The sequence below is a fragment of the Anguilla anguilla genome, chromosome 1 (assembly GCF_013347855.1).
Source record: "Anguilla anguilla isolate fAngAng1 chromosome 1, fAngAng1.pri, whole genome shotgun sequence".
NCBI lineage: Eukaryota > Metazoa > Chordata > Actinopteri > Anguilliformes > Anguillidae > Anguilla > Anguilla anguilla.
Window position 1 is genome coordinate 39,304,032 of NC_049201.1, and position 18,297 is coordinate 39,322,328.

At 45.1% G+C, this 18,297-nt stretch overlaps 1 protein-coding gene across 7 annotated transcripts in view; it reads right to left on the reverse strand.

Annotated features, from left to right (window-relative positions):
* Positions 1-1,027: 1,027 nt before the first annotated feature.
* mipol1 (mirror-image polydactyly 1) overlaps positions 1,028-18,297 on the reverse strand; it is a 98,552-nt gene continuing 81,282 nt past the window's right edge. For all 7 annotated transcript variants that reach the window (XM_035431066.1, XM_035431230.1, XM_035431308.1 and 4 more), the window contains 2 exons: positions 8,673-8,903; positions 1,028-1,827 (listed from right to left, as the gene is read on the reverse strand). In XM_035431066.1, coding sequence (XP_035286957.1) covers positions 1,761-1,827; positions 8,673-8,903 — 298 coding nt within the window. In that variant the 3' untranslated portion in view covers positions 1,028-1,760. The remainder of the gene's footprint in view (positions 1,828-8,672; positions 8,904-18,297) is intronic.

The following is an 18,297-nucleotide window of genomic DNA, read 5'->3' on the forward strand; positions in this document are numbered from 1 at the left end:
ACATTCTGAGTACATAATCGATCATCTGCTGCTACACACCTTGCTATATTGGCATGCTTTTTGAAGGACGCGATGGGGCGCTTGAGGGTGAACTCATCGATACCACAAAAGAAACTGTAAACGATGCGGAAATGATTGTTTAGTATTTCGTCGTCGGCAAAGGTTGCCTGATCTCTTTGGCCCTCGTTCTGTTTATAAATTATCAATATGCAAAGTGGAGGGGGGGGGGGGGGGGGGAGAGAGAGAGCCAACATTGCCTTCCAAAGGAGGATGGATTCCTACAACAGCCTACCCTCACTTAGTAAAGTGATCAAAGAAAAAATGGTGAATCTTCCAAATATTTAACAAAGCACTGAAAATTATCCGACAGAGCCGTCTTGAACATAAGCTGAGGCGTCCACAACATGGCAGGACATGACTTTGGTAATTATTGATGTAGCCTATAGCTGTATTATTATCGTAAACACAATTGGGGCAAAAATGGCTAATTATGACCTTAAAGATTCACTTGAAAGAAAGTGTGTAGTAGCCTAGACGAGGACAATTCTTAATAAAACTAAGGTAGACTATAGCAACAAAAAAAAAGCTATTATGCTACATATTAATCCCCGGCGGAAAAACAATGATCTAAAATCATAACTACGCTTAATATTTTCCAAAAATATTTGACTAGAAGACAGTACCAAATACAACCACGCGTATCTTAAATTAAATCTGAATTTTGCAGAATTAAGAGAAGGAATTTCCTCCTAAACTCCGAATAAGGGCCCTTATAAACTGCTTTAGATAAATACAAATAGTATCATGCAGACACTGCTTTATCATTAATTCGATGTTAATCGCACTCCGAGGTGAAAATTGGTTTAGCTATAGCATACACGCGTTTACTGCCACTGCTTTGGACTGAAGACCAAAGATATACAGAGAAAGTCCGTTCGTATCTATAGTCAATCCAAACGCCCTGCCCTCAATTCACAGAAGTAAAGTATGTGAAACTTTTTTTAAAAAAAGCAAACGGCAGATAAAATCATGTTTTTGTAACGGGTGTTTTATTACATTGCTTAAAAACACAAACAAAAACACACTAAACATGTACGTATAGAGAAAATAAGATTGACTGAATCAAAAAAAAAATTTCACTTTTGAAAAGATAGACCAGACAGCGAAGTATATTGTCCCATCAATGCAAGGGTCGTAGGCCTATCGTCGTTGGCAGAGTTTTATCAGTCATGTTCCCTTGTTCGTTGGTAAAAGCGAACATATCAGTAAATAAAATAATGATTTAACACTGAGTGTGACCGGAGAAAGCCACCGGGTTGAGCTCCAGCAGCTTTACCATTTAAAAGTGAACGAGATACGGGACAAATCTCCGTCAAGATAATCCAATAAATGTGATGATCATAATGGATAACGTGTCAAAACAGGTCAGGGTGACAGACGGCGAATTCCCTAACATCAGGCCTATACCAGTAGTACCCAATGCCAGATGACAAACAACAGCGAAAACATTTTTTAAAATAATGATATAATCTAATGTAATAAGCAATTCAGGAAATAACAGTGGCAGTGTAGCACGCGCAGCAACCGAGTGGTTAAACATTTATGATTCGGTTTGATCTGGGCTTGGAATGTGGGTTGAGTGCTGCACTTCTAACAACTGTTTGCCGAGTTAAGGCTGGGGTGTTTACACAGTGTTAAACGCGGCAGCCTGGTCGCCAGATGTGGCCGGCCGGATCGCTCCGGAGCCGACCTCTTCGCCTTCAGATCACCGTCCTGACGCTGCCGGTCCCCACTTTCTTCCTCAGTACCTCCACCAGTCTCTCCAGTCTGAAACGAAGGGATGCAAGGAGAGTGAGAGAAATACGATGGAGAGATCTGTGTACAGACATTGTCAGGAGGCAGGCAACAGTAGGATTTGGGTCTCAGGCCATCCACACTATTAGACTACATGCCTTTAAAACATATTATAGACACCAAATGACAAATCAAATGACTTGTTCCGAAGAAGAAAATGTGAGAATGTTCTCGGAGTGAGCTGAGATGAGCCATTATTTCGTAGCTGGAAGCAAATAATAGCTGAAAATGATTCATTAAAGAATGGTCCTCGGGAAGACGGGTTGTGTGCCCACGGCAGACTCTGAGAAGTTTCTGCAAATAATATTGATAGGCCTATCTTTAATATTGATAGGCATGTCTTTGAGGTTCAAAATGGAAGAAAACAAACAAACAAACAAACAAACTTCCTTTAAACCCTTTCTTGGGGTTGCTTAATATAAAATGTGAACAGACATCTTAAAGGTACCACGTGTAACACAAATAGCCTAAAGATTTGTAATACGATTTTGCACATGATCAAAGATATAACCATACATGCTTCAACGCTGTACGGAGGCCTCATCGTTTGATTTACGTTTCCATGAAGGGCACAATGTGACACATCTACGCAGATGTAACGGCGTCTAACGGTGGGCTAACGATTCATTCGCTTTTTGTGAAAATTTGTGTAAATGAGGTTTAGTCAAATAAAAAATAAATAAAAATAAAAATGCAAGACGGTTTTTATACCAAATATTTAAATGGTGTTACAAATGCTAAATTCAATTGGATATAGTCTTCCAGATTGAAAAGTCTATTACCGGAATGCACTTGGACTACCAGCTGCCGCTGTTCGCCAAAAGGAATCATTGGCCTACAGTATAAAAAATAAATTACGTGGATTACGCCTTCTACAAAAACAACGCGTCTCTGCACGACACGATTAAACGTGCAACGTTACAAAGTCGGTGATCATCCGATTGATGATAACTCCTTCTTCGAACAATTTTGTTCATTTAAAACATTGCTTTACACCTCCCACCGTGCTGTAGATGAACATGGAAATATCCGTTTGAAATTCAAGTGTGGAGGGATGAACGAGGGACCTGAGATGAGCTCTTAAATACGTCTCCATTCTTTCACTGATAGTAACCTAATTAACAAGTAGCCTACCATAGCCTGTAGATAGGCTGGAAGTGTAGGACGCTTCATAAAGCATCGCTCAGAAGAGAAGTTCAGACGAGTTTATTTGTGAAGATTCCTGTGCTTTTGCTTGTATCACTGCTTCTATCATTTTCCCCTATTAAAATACATTTTGAAATACTAATAACTGGACTAGACTAAATTCTATTTAGTGCAATTTCCCCGGGTAGGGTAAAGAACCAAAAACAACAAGGGCAACGACAAGAGTTGTGGCACGTCGTGAAGATACAGCAGGTAGTTCTGATGCGTCATATAAAACTAAACATTAGAACTAAGATATGTACGCACGTTAATTGAAATCAGAGTGTTAAAAAAAGTGTTAAAGCATTTCTTTTTTAAACACTTCCATTATTTACAAATTTGGCAAATCAAAATGACAAAAAAAGTAAGACTAACTGAAAGTAATAATCTAACTCCAAGGACCAACCACATTGTTGTTACATTTCAAAGATACATTTCATGTTGTTCGGGAGCGGCAACACAAAAAGGGAACTGCAGTTCTAGAATGCCAGAAACCGGGGTGATTACAAACAAAATTAAAACAATTTACAAACACTTGTATATATTCGTTTTTGTCGTTCCAAGAAAGTCAATAAAACTATATTTTAGCTACACGGTCACGTATGTTTTTCCCCCTCCACCAATTGGATTAAAAAAAAAAAAAAAAAAACATAAAAAGGGACGAACCTTCCGATTAAATAATATGACAAAATAAGATTAAATAAGAAATACAGCAGGAATATGAATTGGCACATAAAGAAGTGCTCTATGACCGGAACTATTCGCTTTGTACAAAAACCTTGAAGGGGGACACAGATCGCAAAAAGCCCACTGCTAGTCAGTCAGAAGGCAGTGTTATACAGTATCAGCAGGGCTTGGCTGCAGATGATAGGAAAAACAAAAGCACTGGAAAGGAACTGCCCCCCCCCCCCCCCGCCCCCCCTTCTCAGGAGCTCCCTGACCGAGGTGTTGGTTTGCAGTTTGCCTCCAGCTGTTGCCCTGCACATGGAAGTTTCTGCAGTACAGCATGGCTGTATTGATCTATCAGCGACAAACTATACTGTGCACACAGGGGCCAGCAGGCCTGGGGTGGCAGTGCTGTAACCTCAGCTTGTTGTGGAATAGTTTAGAATGGACTCAGGGCTGTTGGCAGGGGGGAGAGAAACAGGCCAAAGAGACTAGTATTTAGCAAAGGTCAACCACACTGAATACACAGGTCTGCTGACAATGGACAGTGGGATAGCCCCACCCACTGACATGTACATGCACGCACGCGCACACACTCACGCCCACATGCACACACGCATGGATGCACACACATACGCACACGCATACATGCACACAGACGTGCATGCAGGCACACACACATGCACACACAAGTACATACGGGCATGCACACACACGCACACATACATGCGCACACACAAACCCAGGGTCCACATACAAACTGTCTCCCTCTCTCAAGCACACATCCACACACACAAACACACAAACACACACACACCATACATGAAATACGCAATCCTTCTGGTCCTCGATATATATTCCTCAGCCTGTTTCTCACACACACACATACACACACACACAATTACAAGGTCCAGACTCTGCAGCATGGCTGTCCAAGGTGTGCTGGTGTGGTGGCAGTGGGAGGGGGGATTTGGAGAACACTGTTTACTGAGGGGGCAGTAAACCCTAAACAGACACGCCAGGGAGGAGTTGGGAAATGTACAAATCCTGATTAAGAATTCAGCGTGTCGCAAAACCAACAATTATAGCTGGAATAATTCAGAGTAAACACAGATTATGCATTAATGCTAAACAACGGCATATTTTCGGCAGAACATTAAATATATCAGTGTTTCATTGCGCCTTTTTGATATTCATACTGCAGTCCGTTATTACTGGACTGCATGAGACTTACCAAGATTTTACTACAGGTGACTCAGAATAGCCAGGACAGCTGCTTGAGTGACTGTGACAGTAAGGGTGCTGCAATACCTTTTTTCCTTCATAATAAATTCATTTAGACCTTGAGAGTCATTTTTTACGATAATAGTGAATGCAAATAATACAACTGTAAAACAGGAGATTAAATTTAATGGCAGAAATCCTTGCAACAAAAAGCCATTAATAGCTGCCTAATCTCATATATCTCTTATGCCCTCAATGATGCCCTTTTAATTAAAGGCATAACTGATAATGAACCAAATCAATATCACCTTCAGGTCCACAAAAAACCAACGGTGAGGAGATGAGTTTTCAGCGTCATGCATGTAAGGAGATAAACAGGTGGTTAAAAACTGAGGGCTGTGCCATTATAAGCCCACGCAAGTGGCTCAGAGAGAGCGAGGCATGATGGGATACGACAGGCAGGCCCGCCGGGGCCCATCTGCGGCCCGCTCCCCGATGAAAAGGGCCTTTGTGTCCCTTCCCACGGCCAAGTTTGATCGGGCGGGTCATTAGACATTCAGCTCAGGCCCTCGGTCGGCGGAGCGGCGGCGCTGGCACCCGGGTGCCACATTCCCGCGCCGCCGGCCCGCTTCCTCCCGCCGGCCGGCAGCGCCGGCTCCCCCCGCATTCTTCTCACCGCCGTGCGACGGGGGTCCGCGTCAGAGCCGCTTCCCGGAGCCTCAGGGGGGCAGCCCTCGGGGCCCGTCCCCCCCAGCCCGCCGCGCTCCACCACGGGGTCAGCTCGCGCAGGGGTGCGAGGGTCTCTGATCCCTGCCCCGCCACCGCCCCGCCGGGAACCTCCCGATTCTGGGAAAAGTCTGTCCCGGTCGTGACCGCGCCCGCCCCCCTGCGAGGCTCCGCTTTTCTACAGGGGGCCGCCGGGGGCCCAAACCCGCGAACGAGGCCGGCTCCCGCTCCGAGGCCAGCGCTGAGCGCAGCTGCTCGTCAAAGCGCGGCAGCCCAGACGCTCGGCGAGCGCGGAGCCCCTAACGTCCCCCGGATGAGAGCGCGCGCTAAACGCTAAACGGAAAGCACGCGCATGTCACCAGCGTAGGCTCATTAAAGCTCATCTACCGCCAGTAAGCACGGCGACAGCTTTCTTATGTTCCTCCGGCGTAAATCCCCGACATTCCTCGAGGCCGAGCGTTTCTGCGGAACTCCGCTTGGCTTCGGGAAGCCGGAGCTGGCTCACCGCAGATCCCGGCCTCTTCTCGGGACGAGCCCGGGGGGGCGAGAGACTCGGGGGCGTCTGCGCAAACACGGCGGCGGAGGCGGTTTGGACGGCGAGGGGCTGCGCGGCCCGGCGGGCGGCACGCTGCGCGTCCGTCCCGTCGCGGGTCCTGCGATGACGGACGGTCTCGCGGCGGCGTGGGGTGCGAATGACGTGTGTGTGTGTGTGTTGCCTTTATTAGCACCCCGACCTCCAACGTCCCAGCCCTTCCAAAAACAGTAAGACTCCCACCCGGTTACTTGAGGTATTAAATGAGCCTTTTCACTCAAAATACATTTCTCAGCGTGCTGCGTGTCTGCAGGCACAGTGGAGTCTTTACAGACGGACTACTGAGGGCTGGGCGTGCACTCAGACGCTCAGAGAGGAGGGGGGTGCGGGACAGATACCCATTAGAAAGGACCCTTTAATACAATACCAGAGCTCTCCCTATTTTGATTCCCAACCTGTGGGAAGAGGCTTCTGAGCGCTTGTGAACCGTCCCTACCCCCGCCCCGCCCCGCCCGCCCGCCCACCCGCTAATTCAGCGCGCAAACAGAAGAGCCGGCGCGTCGGGCTGAGGGCTTGTTTGCTTTGCATGGGGAGCCCCTGTGTGGCTGTGGGAGCCGCGGGGCTGGGAGGCTGCCCAGACAACCACACACTCAGACTGGGGGAGGGGCCAGATCTGCAGAGGCAGGGGCAGTTAGGGGGGGTGGGGGGGGGGGAGAGAGTAGAGACAGGGGTAGTTAGAGGCAGAGGGGAGCATGAGTAGAGGTAGGGGCAAGTTAGAGGCAGAGGGGGAGATGAGTAGAGGTAGGGGTAGTTAGGGGTGGAGGGGGAGAGGAGAAGAGGTAGGGGCAGTTAGGGGTGGAGAGGCAGAGGACAAGATGTAGGGGCAGTTAGGGGTGGAGGGGGAGAGGAGTGCAAGTAGGGGCAGAACAGAGGGGGAGAGGAGTGCAGATAGGGGTAGTTAGGGGTGGAGGGGGAGAGGAGTGCAGGTAGGGGTAGTCAGGGGTGGAGGGGGAGAGGAGTGCAGGTAGGGGTAGTTAGGGGTGGAGGGGGAGAGGAGTACAGAAAGGGGCAGTTAGGGATGGAGGAGGAGAGGAGTATAGGTAGGGGCAGTTAGGGGTGAAGGGGGCAGGGGAAGATGAGTAGACAGGGGCATGTGGAGATAGGTGGTAAGTCTTGGGCATGGTAGATAACTGCAGTGTACTACCAGTACAGCAGTGACTATGCTTTGCCAAAGCTGGTTTACTTTCTTAACAAAAAGCCACTACAGGGTACAGATATAATACCGTGTGGTATTGGTCTTAAACTCATAACCGGTTGCTAACTTCTGGTGCCCGGAGAATAGTGATTGATATTCAGAGGGCGAGCTTATGTATGAAGTCAGCTCGTCGCAGATTTAAGGATAAGTGGAAGCCCAATGAACCAACAGGTCCAGCCAGGGTTCCTTTACCTCTGTGAGGAAAGAAAAAAATACTTTTCTGGTTCTCACCTTCTACCAGGAAAAAAAGGGCAGTTCACTATCGAAAATAAACTCTCAAGGCTACCGTATTTGTGTACAAATGAAACCAAACATACAAGCAAGCTCTTGTTTGATCTGATGGCGCCCCTTTTCACCACAATGTAGAATTCAGATAAACTACAGTTGAACTTTGTGTACTTGGAAACTGGTCTCCCTTGACACTTTCCCTCTCACTTTTTTTTTGTTTCTGACCACTGTTCTGGTCCAGCCAGTGTGTTTGCATAAGATATTCAAGCAAGGCTTTCTGAAACATTGGAGAAACTGAAGCATTTCAGCGAAGAAACCTTCAGTGGAGATTCAGACCCCTCAGTCTGTGAGAAACTCCACCCTGGAAGCTGAACTCCAGATGAACCTTTCTCACACTATTGCCTGACCCGCAGCCAAGCAATAGAGGGAATTTCTGCTGCTCTGCTGAGAGAAAGCGACTACGGGCAAAAAGAATCCCACAATCCTTTGTGCCCATCCCCATCAAACGAAGTCGGAGACAATAAAAGAGCGCCACTGTTTATACAGACTGGTGAGGTCTACTGCCGCTGTCCAGGCTGCTGCCGTGACTCTTCCACGTGAAGAGTGACCCCCGCTTGTCAGATGATTGTAGCAGGCTGGGGGGCCTGCCTCTGTGCCTTAACAGCATGTAAAAGGCAATATGGCTCCAGGACCTTACAAAGTGTTTTATTAGCTGGGGGGGGGGATGTCAGAGCCTCCTGCACAGCTGGTCAAGGAGTGACTGTTAAAGTAACAAAACCAAGAGGCTGAAAGAGGAGCAGGACAATAGCCAAGCTTGAGAACAGTGTAAAACAGACTTTGATGCCCGAATTCAATAGTGTTCAGGAGAGACAAAAAAAAAAAAAAAAAAAACGGAAAGTGAAAAACAAATAAAAATGGAGCATTCTGTCATCAGCAAATCCTTTCAAGAAAGGAGGAGGCTGAATGGGGGAGGGGGTTTGACAAAACTAGGGAGGGACTCACTTTTGAACTTTCTCACTGGCTTCCTTCTCGGCCTCCCGAGCAAGCTTGAGTTGGGCCTGTGTGCTTTGGTGCTCTGAAGCCAGGGCCTGGATTTGGGCCATAAGCTGCTCTTGGTGAAGAGTGTCCTGGGTGAGCTGGCCCTCCTGGGTGTGCAAGGCCTCAGAATTGGCATTGAGCGTGGAGTCAAACTGCTCCTTCAGGCTGGCCTCCTGGGACAGGGACTGGTGAAGACTATGGAGAGAGGAAGGGCAGGGCATGAGATTATCTGAAATGCAGCCTCACTTGTCAGGCTCACAATCTAAGGTACTACCTTTTAGATTTAATGAAATGCACTTTAAGGGCATATGTAGTTCAATCAAACAAGACTTTTCCAGATCCAATCAAACAGTCAAAACAGTCAATGTTATTCTATAAGCTTGGAGCACAAAGCCAAGAACTAGGGAAAGCTGTGGTCTGAAATCTGGTGCCTGGGTAGGAGGCAGGAGCTTCTTAAAGAGCAAGAGACTTTCTGTTCAAAGAAACTGGTAGCCTGCCTCCGACTATACTCCCAACGGTCTCAATACAATAAAATAAATATTACATACTCCAGGAAAAACACATTTAAAATGAGAAATTGTATTATATATTTATTTTATAAATAAAGCCATTAAATAGTGCAGTTGTTTCCCAATTTGTCTGTAATACTTAGGGAGCAACAAGAGCAACAAACACTGGCAATTTCAACTGCTACAGTAGAACTTGCTCTTCAGTATATTATACCCTATAGGTTCCGCACAATTAAATCTAAAAACACTTCAGGTATTTGTTGTAAATCTATTATGATGTGTTAAATGGTGATTAAGGAGTTAAAATATTAGTCACTGTGGCTTGTGCAAAGTTGAAATGGTTTACTCTGTAATAAAAAGTGATTGTTCATTCAATGGACAAGTGCTTTAAGCAACACACATTGTTTACCCTTACTAGAGCAACATAATAATAAAGTGGTAGCATATTTGTTTCCCATAATATGGGTCTGTGCATAGTAGTAAAGCAAAGCAGGAATACAATAGTGACCGTAGATAAGCAATCATTATAATACTAATGTACAATTAACATTTGTTTCCAAATTGTTCAGAAAACACAGGACATCACTGCAGTATGGCAACAAAATGTACAGTGGTTTGCTGCCAATTTAAATTAGAACCGTCAAGAACAGTGTGTAGATTAATCAACACAGATTAAAACAGCTAACACAAAGAAACTGAATTAATGTAAACAAATGGTCTAACTCAGGCATGTGCTGACATGTCTGCCATTAAAATATCTTGCTGGCACATAAAATTGGTGAAATGCACATTTTAGCAATTACATCCAAATTCATTAAACAGTGCAAATTTGCCGATAATATTATTTTTTAATTTGATAACTTTGTGTTGGTGGGGCTCCTGTTGTATTTTATTTTCTAGAGAAATAGCAAAGGTCTGTACTTAAAATACACTACACATGATCCACAGTACATTTTGTCAATGGTGAAAATTCCAGAGCTTCGAATTACAGGGTTCTACCGGCTATTTTTACCAGAAAAGTTTTCAAATATCACACAGGAAATGGTTTCATATAGTTTCAGTTCTCCTTCACTCCATGACCACTACCTTACAGGACATGCTAAAGCAAGGTCTTAATGACATTCGACAGTTGACTATGTTGTTTTGCACCTGTGTTTTGTAGTTGTCCATGACCATGAAATGCACTTTTGTATGTCGCTTTGGATAAAAGCGTCTGCCAAATAAATGTAATGTAATGTAATGACTATGATTACAAATGTAGCAAGAAACAATGAACATTTTAGTCAGGTTGCCAATAGCTGGCTGGTTATATGATTATAATCATGAACTTAAGAATATATCTAGTTAGCTAGCTAACAGAATGGTGCCAGCTAGACAGCTGGATGGATCAAGATAAATTGGCAAGTTTTTAAATGTTTTTTTCTGTTACATTTGGTTTCTGCTTGCATATGGGTTCCATTACTTCCTTTCAATTTAACTTGAACTGCCATATGGGAAGGTGGGTGGTGATGGGGGGGCATTGTGTGTATATATATATATTTGTTAATGTTCTCTGTAAAATGATTGACATGGGGGGGGGGATTATATATATATATATATATATATATATATAGAGTATATGTCAATATATAAGATTTATATCTCAAGGCAATCCCAAACTGCATTTCAATTAAGGGGAAATCCCCACAGCCCTAATTTCTCTGGGTCATTCACTTTCACTTCCTCTGGAGAACGCTAAAAACAAAAAAGAAAGATGGCCACAGCTGACAATTAGCAATTGTCCATTTGACTCCCACGTGTATTTCTGTAAAAGGGCTGACCTTTCACCACAGACTCCTGAAGCACTAGCCTCCTGTCCTTCCACTTGCGTGAGTGAGCCCTCAATTGTAGTGAGATAAGAGTGAGAGTAAAATAACTTGTTTGAGCAGTTACAGTATTCATGACAAAAAAATATTAATAAATACTGCTCTAAAACAGCATAACAGGCAGCACAGACTGGGCGGACCGGCCTCAAAGTGAAGACAAAAACAGCACCGCAAATTCCACCCAAGTACTTGGTATATAATGGGTGTTTTGCCTCTCTCTGAGTCAGTCCAGCCTCCCCAGTTACAGAGCTGCAGATGACCGTACGCTGTTCCATGTTCCACGCGCTAACAGTCGGCAGCTTGACCTTACCAACGAAAGCAAGCTGACAGTTTACCTGTCGCTGAGAAATGTCACTCTGTACCAACAGCCTGCATCAACAGACAAGTTTAATATTCGAGCGGAATGTCAGTACAAGAAACAATATCGGGAGGTAATAATGCGGCAGAATGTCAACCGAATACATTACCGGCGAGTGAGACTTAGCGCGCCAAATTGACTGGGAGCACGGAGGTGAGGAGGAGACAGATGATTTTCAGTTGACTGTGAGGCAGCTTTAAATAATAAAAAAAGACCAAGTAAACATTAGTAGCACCGTTGTCTAAACTTGAGGTGGTTCACTTGGCAAAAGACACCCACACCCGCTTGCCTTTCAAGGTAGCAGCAGCTTACAATAACAATTCAGCCACAAGTAAGCAAGCCCTACACTAATTAGCACTGGAAACAGATGGAAAACATGAACTGAACAAGAATTCCCTATTAGAAGAGAAAAACGCACAAGCTTCTAACTGCAAAATTCATGTATAACAAAATGTACATGGACATATCTTGTCACAGAAAATTCACATTTTTTTCATTACGCCTTGTTCATTTGTCTTCTCATAATTGTTATGGAGAGGCAGGGAACAGGTTAGCAACAACTCAACATGTAAACATTTAAATGCAATACTATCATAAAATTCGGAATCCCACTTGTGAAATGATTTTTTTTTTAAGAAAAAAAAAAGAAAGAATTGGGTGCCTTTTTTAGTTCTTCATCTCCAAAATGCAATATGTAATTATAACCCTCTCAGCAAGGGGAAGAATTTAATGTCATTGCCAAAAGTAATTGAAGTACAGCAATAAAACGGAAATAACTTGATATTAAAAAGGAGGGGAAGAGCAGATGGAAGCCGAAGAAGGAGAGAGCACTTGGGAGATGGGTAAGGCAATAACAGGACGACAGCTTTTCATTCCCAGCTCCTCCACCAGCTTCAGCCCTTGGTTTCTTTTACCTTTATTTGCTCGAGGTGTACCACAATCTTTTGTAATACTACCACAAAGTCAAACTCAAAGCTTTGCCTCTTTTCACCCCAATCTTTGCCTACTTGCCAATGAATCAGTGTCATTTCTTTATGTATGCAGAGAGCCAAATGCTTGACCCATTATCAGCGTGTTGGATATTCACGCAATTCAGTAATGCACTGCAGGACTGAATATTGTCTTTTACTCCTGCTAGTTCTGGATGTGATATGGATTCTCCTTGGTAAGAGGACTAACGGTAAGCGCATGGAGACCAGGACCAGATTTTTACTACGGATGCCTTTTCCTCATGTTCGAGCAGAAAATGAGCGCTCAGCCAGAGCCGACTTATCTGTCCAGACACAATCAGCAAGCCAGAACCTCAGTCTTTTTCAGCACTAACATAAACAACATCACGTAGATTACACTTTGATTTTGGTTTACATTTAAATATTTCTCTTGCCAACCACATTAAGTGATGTTCATGGCCAGTGGGAGTGGGCCTAAGTGTACAGAAGACAAGTGCGTGTCTTCAATAAATCAGTCTGCATCCGAGTAATATTAAATTTAGGCACAGGAAAAAAAATATTTGCTTGATGGAATATACCGACTTCACCAACACAGGGTCTGATAAGGTTCTGTTTACATACAGGATTAATAAATAGAAACAAATTATATTAAGACTATCCCTGAGGCAGACGCGTGCTAGAGAAACTACAAGCTCTAAGGTGAATAAAGCTACGGATAGCTTTGGTTAACAATGCCGAGATTTCTTTTTTTCCTCTCTTTTATCTTTGACAGGTCTGCCTGCGCTGCAGTCAGTCAGTCTGGACTGACAGAGAGCGCTAGATTAATGGGCACCGTCCTGCCGGTGCTCAGGTCCCCAGGTAATTATGTGTACATTGCCTTAAAATCATATTAGTCATTCTGACCCATTGCAGTTTTTAATTAGTTTGAAGGAAGCTACCGTTTTATGTCTTTTCACATCAGAGCGGAAGGTAATCAATTCAGATGTGATATTGATAGCCATGGAGTGATGCAAACTTGTGTGCTTTGTTTAATTAAATGCAAACATATTGGGTACAAAGGTCCAATGGCAGACACAAACAAGGGCTGAGGAGGATTGCTTCACAACGGATTATCTTATCTAGTCCCCCTAACCCCCTGTTCCCGCCCCAAAATTATTTGTGCAAGGCAACGCATAAAGCACAAATCATTGCAATTTAGGTCAGTTTGATAAACACTTCAGAGAAAAATAAAAACGCAGCAACACAAACTGGTGCTCAGATTCTGAAGCGCAGTTTCTTTCTGGACAAGCATTTAAATATGAGAGGCGAAAAAGGGGATAAAATGTGATTCTGTTTTTTTTCTTTTTGACCATTGTATGAAAGACAGTCTCTCTGTGTCCTGGAGATGGCCATCCTTCAGGAGTAAGTGTGACACGGGTGCACTTTACACAAATAATGCAGGCTAAGGAACTGTCACGACTTTCTCCCAAATCAGCCCAAGCACAAAACAACTGCCATAGAATAAAACAACGATAAACATTACCAGGTATATCTGAATGAGCATTTATGAAAACAAACATGCCCACAGACCTGCACAAGATACCAGTACAAGTTCACTAGGCTGTCTGCTGGTCTATCGATCGGCATGTGTGTGTGCAAACATGTACATATATATCCTCCTTAGAGCAGGTCAGAAATAAAGTTTAAGTATTTTATTTTGGGTGAGAAAAACATTTAGCAGTGAAAATATTTTTAAAAATATTATTTATTTATTATTTTTATTTTTGAATGTCCATTGTAGTGCAAGTTTCAGCACAGTAGAATATATGGTTCTTGACCAGAGACTCATGTTTCCTACAAAGAAACAAAAACAAATTTCTGAGCCTTTTAAGAGGATTATGCATACAAAAAACACACTCTAAAGTTTACAAACATGTGATCTGAAGCTTTAATAGATATTTCTGATGATGTTATATAAGCACGTCTGTGGTCCACTGCATTTTTGTCATGAGATAGTAGTGAAGTAATCATATTCCCTGTTTGAGGCTCTCTCCCTTACACAGTGACCAAAACAAAATTTGGCAGTGAAAATTCATTTACGTGACCATCAATGTCCCTGAACTGGGCGTGTCTGTGGGCCAGTCTATGAGCACTGAATACACTTAAATTACAGCTGCTGCGAATCAGTGAAATATGAGACCAAATAGGGCAGTGGTCCTCCAAGGAGAGAGCTGAGAGGCAGCAGGCAATGTGGAAGACATTGACTTGCTGGAATTGGCTTTATTTTATTATTTTTTTAAACCCAGCAAAATAACCACTATGAATCGCCACACCTCTACAGAAAGGGATCAATGTCAATAAAACTCTTGCACCAGGTCCTGTAAATTCAGGGGTACAAGTGATGGGGGAACCAGTAAGGATTAAAATTTGGGTCATTGAAGCTACACAATGTACAATGGTTTTTTCTGTCAGTATGTCATTCTACTAGGCACCATGATGCGTTTGATCAAAGGAAACAAATACCACAATGCGTCACAAATATGAGCTTCATCAGTCACTTAGACTTTTCACCTGGATGTGTGTGTGTGTGTGTGCGTGTGGGTATAAGTGCATATGTGTATGTGACTGTCGGTTTCTCTAGCCCTTCTGATGGGGACAGAGTGGATTGCCATTTCGAACCTGCAGTTAACCATTAACTCAGTTCATCAGATAGCTAATCGCAGGTGCTGGACAGCAAGGAGCTCCTAACGAACCTGCCCTCCAGTTCTGAAAAGCAAATCCCTGGTTAATGGTTAATGGGTTCAGAGGCATGCTATCACAGGAATATGTAAAAGAACCTTTTAATAGAGACTTATCTGCTGCGCTCTGAGCAAACACGGGCCGGTCACCACAGAGCAGGAGCCACAGACGGGCGTCCTCCGCCACCCTGCCCTGGCAAGCCCACAGCTCCGCCCGCCCCGCCCTGTCCGCTTACTGCTATGGCAACGCCGGCTCTACGAAAACAAGCCTGCAAGGTGTCGCCTGCTTTAGGGAACAGGCATAAATGAGTCTGCATTGTTTTTCACGAGCCTGTTCTTCCCTCCGCTGCCAGCACCGCCCGCCCACCTGAGTGATGTAAGCGCCAACAGCAGCGGCTGGCGGTTTCCAGGAGCGGCGTGCGTCACAAACCCACGCGCTTCCTCTTTCTCCCGCTCTCCGCCGAAGCTCGCACACCAGGGCGGCTGATGCTTTTTGCAGCACAAACTGGAAGGGCCTTTTCATTCAGGTGACTGGGGCCCTGCCCATTGAGACCAAGCCCTGTCACTGAAATTCGAATTCAGCCTAAAATGGCAGACACCCTGGTCACTCGTTCTGCAGGACTCAAGAAAAAAAGAAAAGGGTGAATGCGGAGAGCGCCTTCCTCAAGCGGCCATTTGGCGCATGGTTAGCGCAATGTATGCTAATGCTTTCACTGGACTGAGTGGCTTCTGCAGGTAACTCTGGTAACTCAGCCTTAACATTCCCACCAACTGGAAACCTTTATGCTCATGTGTCCAAAGTAAACTGTGGATGTCGCTAAACGTCTCCTTGGAAACAGAGTGACAAATAACAATGACACAGATCACTGTGGAGCAGCCGTTTACAACGGCATGATGCAGTCCCAGCCGATACTGTGCTAACAGGAGAGTCCAGTCCCAGCTCCAACTCCGCTAAAAACAGATTTGAGTCGCAACTCAGACTGTGCTAATAAGAAGAATCGAGTCGCAGCTCAGACTGTGCTAATAAGAAGAATCGAGTCGCAGCTCAGACTGTGCTAATAAGAAGAATCGAGTCGCAGCTCAGACTGTGCTAATAAGAAGAATCGAGTCGCAGCTCAGACTGTGCTAATAAGAAGAATCGAGTCGCAGCTCAGACTGTGCTAATAAGAAGAATCGAGTCGCAGCTCAGACTGTGCTAATAAGAAGAATCGAGTCGCAGCTCAGACTGTGCTAATAAGAAGAATCGAGTCGCAGCTCAGACTGTGCTAATAAGAAGAATCGAGTCGCAGCTCAGACTGTGCTAATAAGAAGAATCGAGTCGCAGCTCAGACTGTGCTAATAAGAAGAATCGAGTCGCAGCTCAGACTGTGCTAATAGGAGAGTCCAGTCCCAGCTAAGACTGTGCTAATAGGAGAGTCCAGTCCCAGCTCAGACTGTGCTAATAGGAGACTCCAGTCCCAGTTCAGACTGTGCTAATAGGAGGGACTCCAGTCCCAGCTCAGACTGTGCTAACAGAAGAGTCCAGCCCCAGATCGAACTGCGCTAATGACTATTGAGTTAAAGGTGTTAAAGTGAGGTTCCATTTGCACCAGTGAATATATCCCATCCCAAGAGGGTCTTTCAGGGCAGGAATAGGGTGTTAATATGTGTCCCAGTTGGCTGGATTCCTTCCAGTGCTGGCTGACTCTCAAACAAAGCACCATCTCCCCTCAACCCGTCAGTCCAATCTAAACACACCAGAACAACTCGCGCCTTGCAGTAATGTTTTTCTATTGTTTTTCCTTAACCACGACCCCCCCCCCTACATGGGGGGTTATTCGAGTGGCCATTCCTCCCTCCCTTTCGTCACAGCAGCTTGCGCGTCTCTGCTGAAGGCCACTCTGCTTTAATCTGTATCTGGGATGCTGAAGTCGAGCACAATGGAGAGGGGGGTGGGCGAATCCCGAGAGCAAACACGCCGGACCATCTCCAGCGCTTTGTCAGGCTCGGCCCGCCATTTCCCTACAAAGGTCCGTCTCCGCAGGCCAGCGGACGGGGCCCGCGGCTCCACCGCCTCCCTCACACAATGCAAATTGGGAACAAACACAGTTTCAGCCCCCACCGCCAGGCCAGACGGGGGTTGGGGGAACTCCCGAGAACTCCACTCCCATGGCTCCTGTCGTGTCGAGCGGCAATAGACAAACATACAGTATAACAGATCAGATCGTTCAAAACAAACAGAAAAAAATTAGAAATACAGATTTATGCAAATGCTCAGCCTTTATGAGGATATGCTTCACATTACAACAGGATGTAAGCCACCAAACCAGTTCCTGGGGCCAACTGCAGTTCTGTGGTCTAATCTAGCCTGACATGGCTCACCTGGGTGAATATATGAGATCAACTCATCGCATACCACTTTAGAGTAATGACAGAGTCAACGCTTCAGTTATCATGGTTTCTGTACTAATTTAGCTATATAACTACCTGCCAAAATACGCACAACACACAAACACAAGAAATCAAGGCCCTTCAGTTGCATCAGTGATTCCAGTTTGAATGGACATTATTTTTTAGTGAGCCTTTCTTCTTGATACAGCTGATACTGGTGTCTGAATATGATGCTTCTGTTGACAAATTTTGTGCTGGGACTTGGACACTATGAGCCAACAACCAAGATGTGACAAGTGCCCACGCACAGCAACTGTGTACTCCCAACCACGGCTACCCACTGTGCACAGACCCCCTGAATCCCAACCACAGCTACCAGCGGTGCACAGACCCCCTGAATCCCAACCACAGCTACCAGCTGTGCACAGACCCCCTGAATCCCAACCACGGCTACCAGCAGTGCACAGACCCCCTGAATCCCAACCATGGCTACCAGCTGTGCACAGACCCCCTGAATCCCAACCACGGCTACCAGCTGTGCACAGACCCCACCATTTCCACATAGGTCAGAATGGAATTTTAAAACCACCATCATCCCACCACCCAGGGGCTAAACTTGCAGCAGGGTGTGACGGGTGGAGGCACTGTCCTCAGAGACAGAAAAAGGTGGAGAGAAATTAAAGGGGAAAGGCACAAACCATTTTCACAGAGGCCGTTTTCACAGAGTTCTAATGATGAATTTTCCGGTGCAATGTACCCAGTATCTCGTTATTCCATGAAAAATCCCCCCACAGACCACACCCACCTCCTGGCTGCCAGA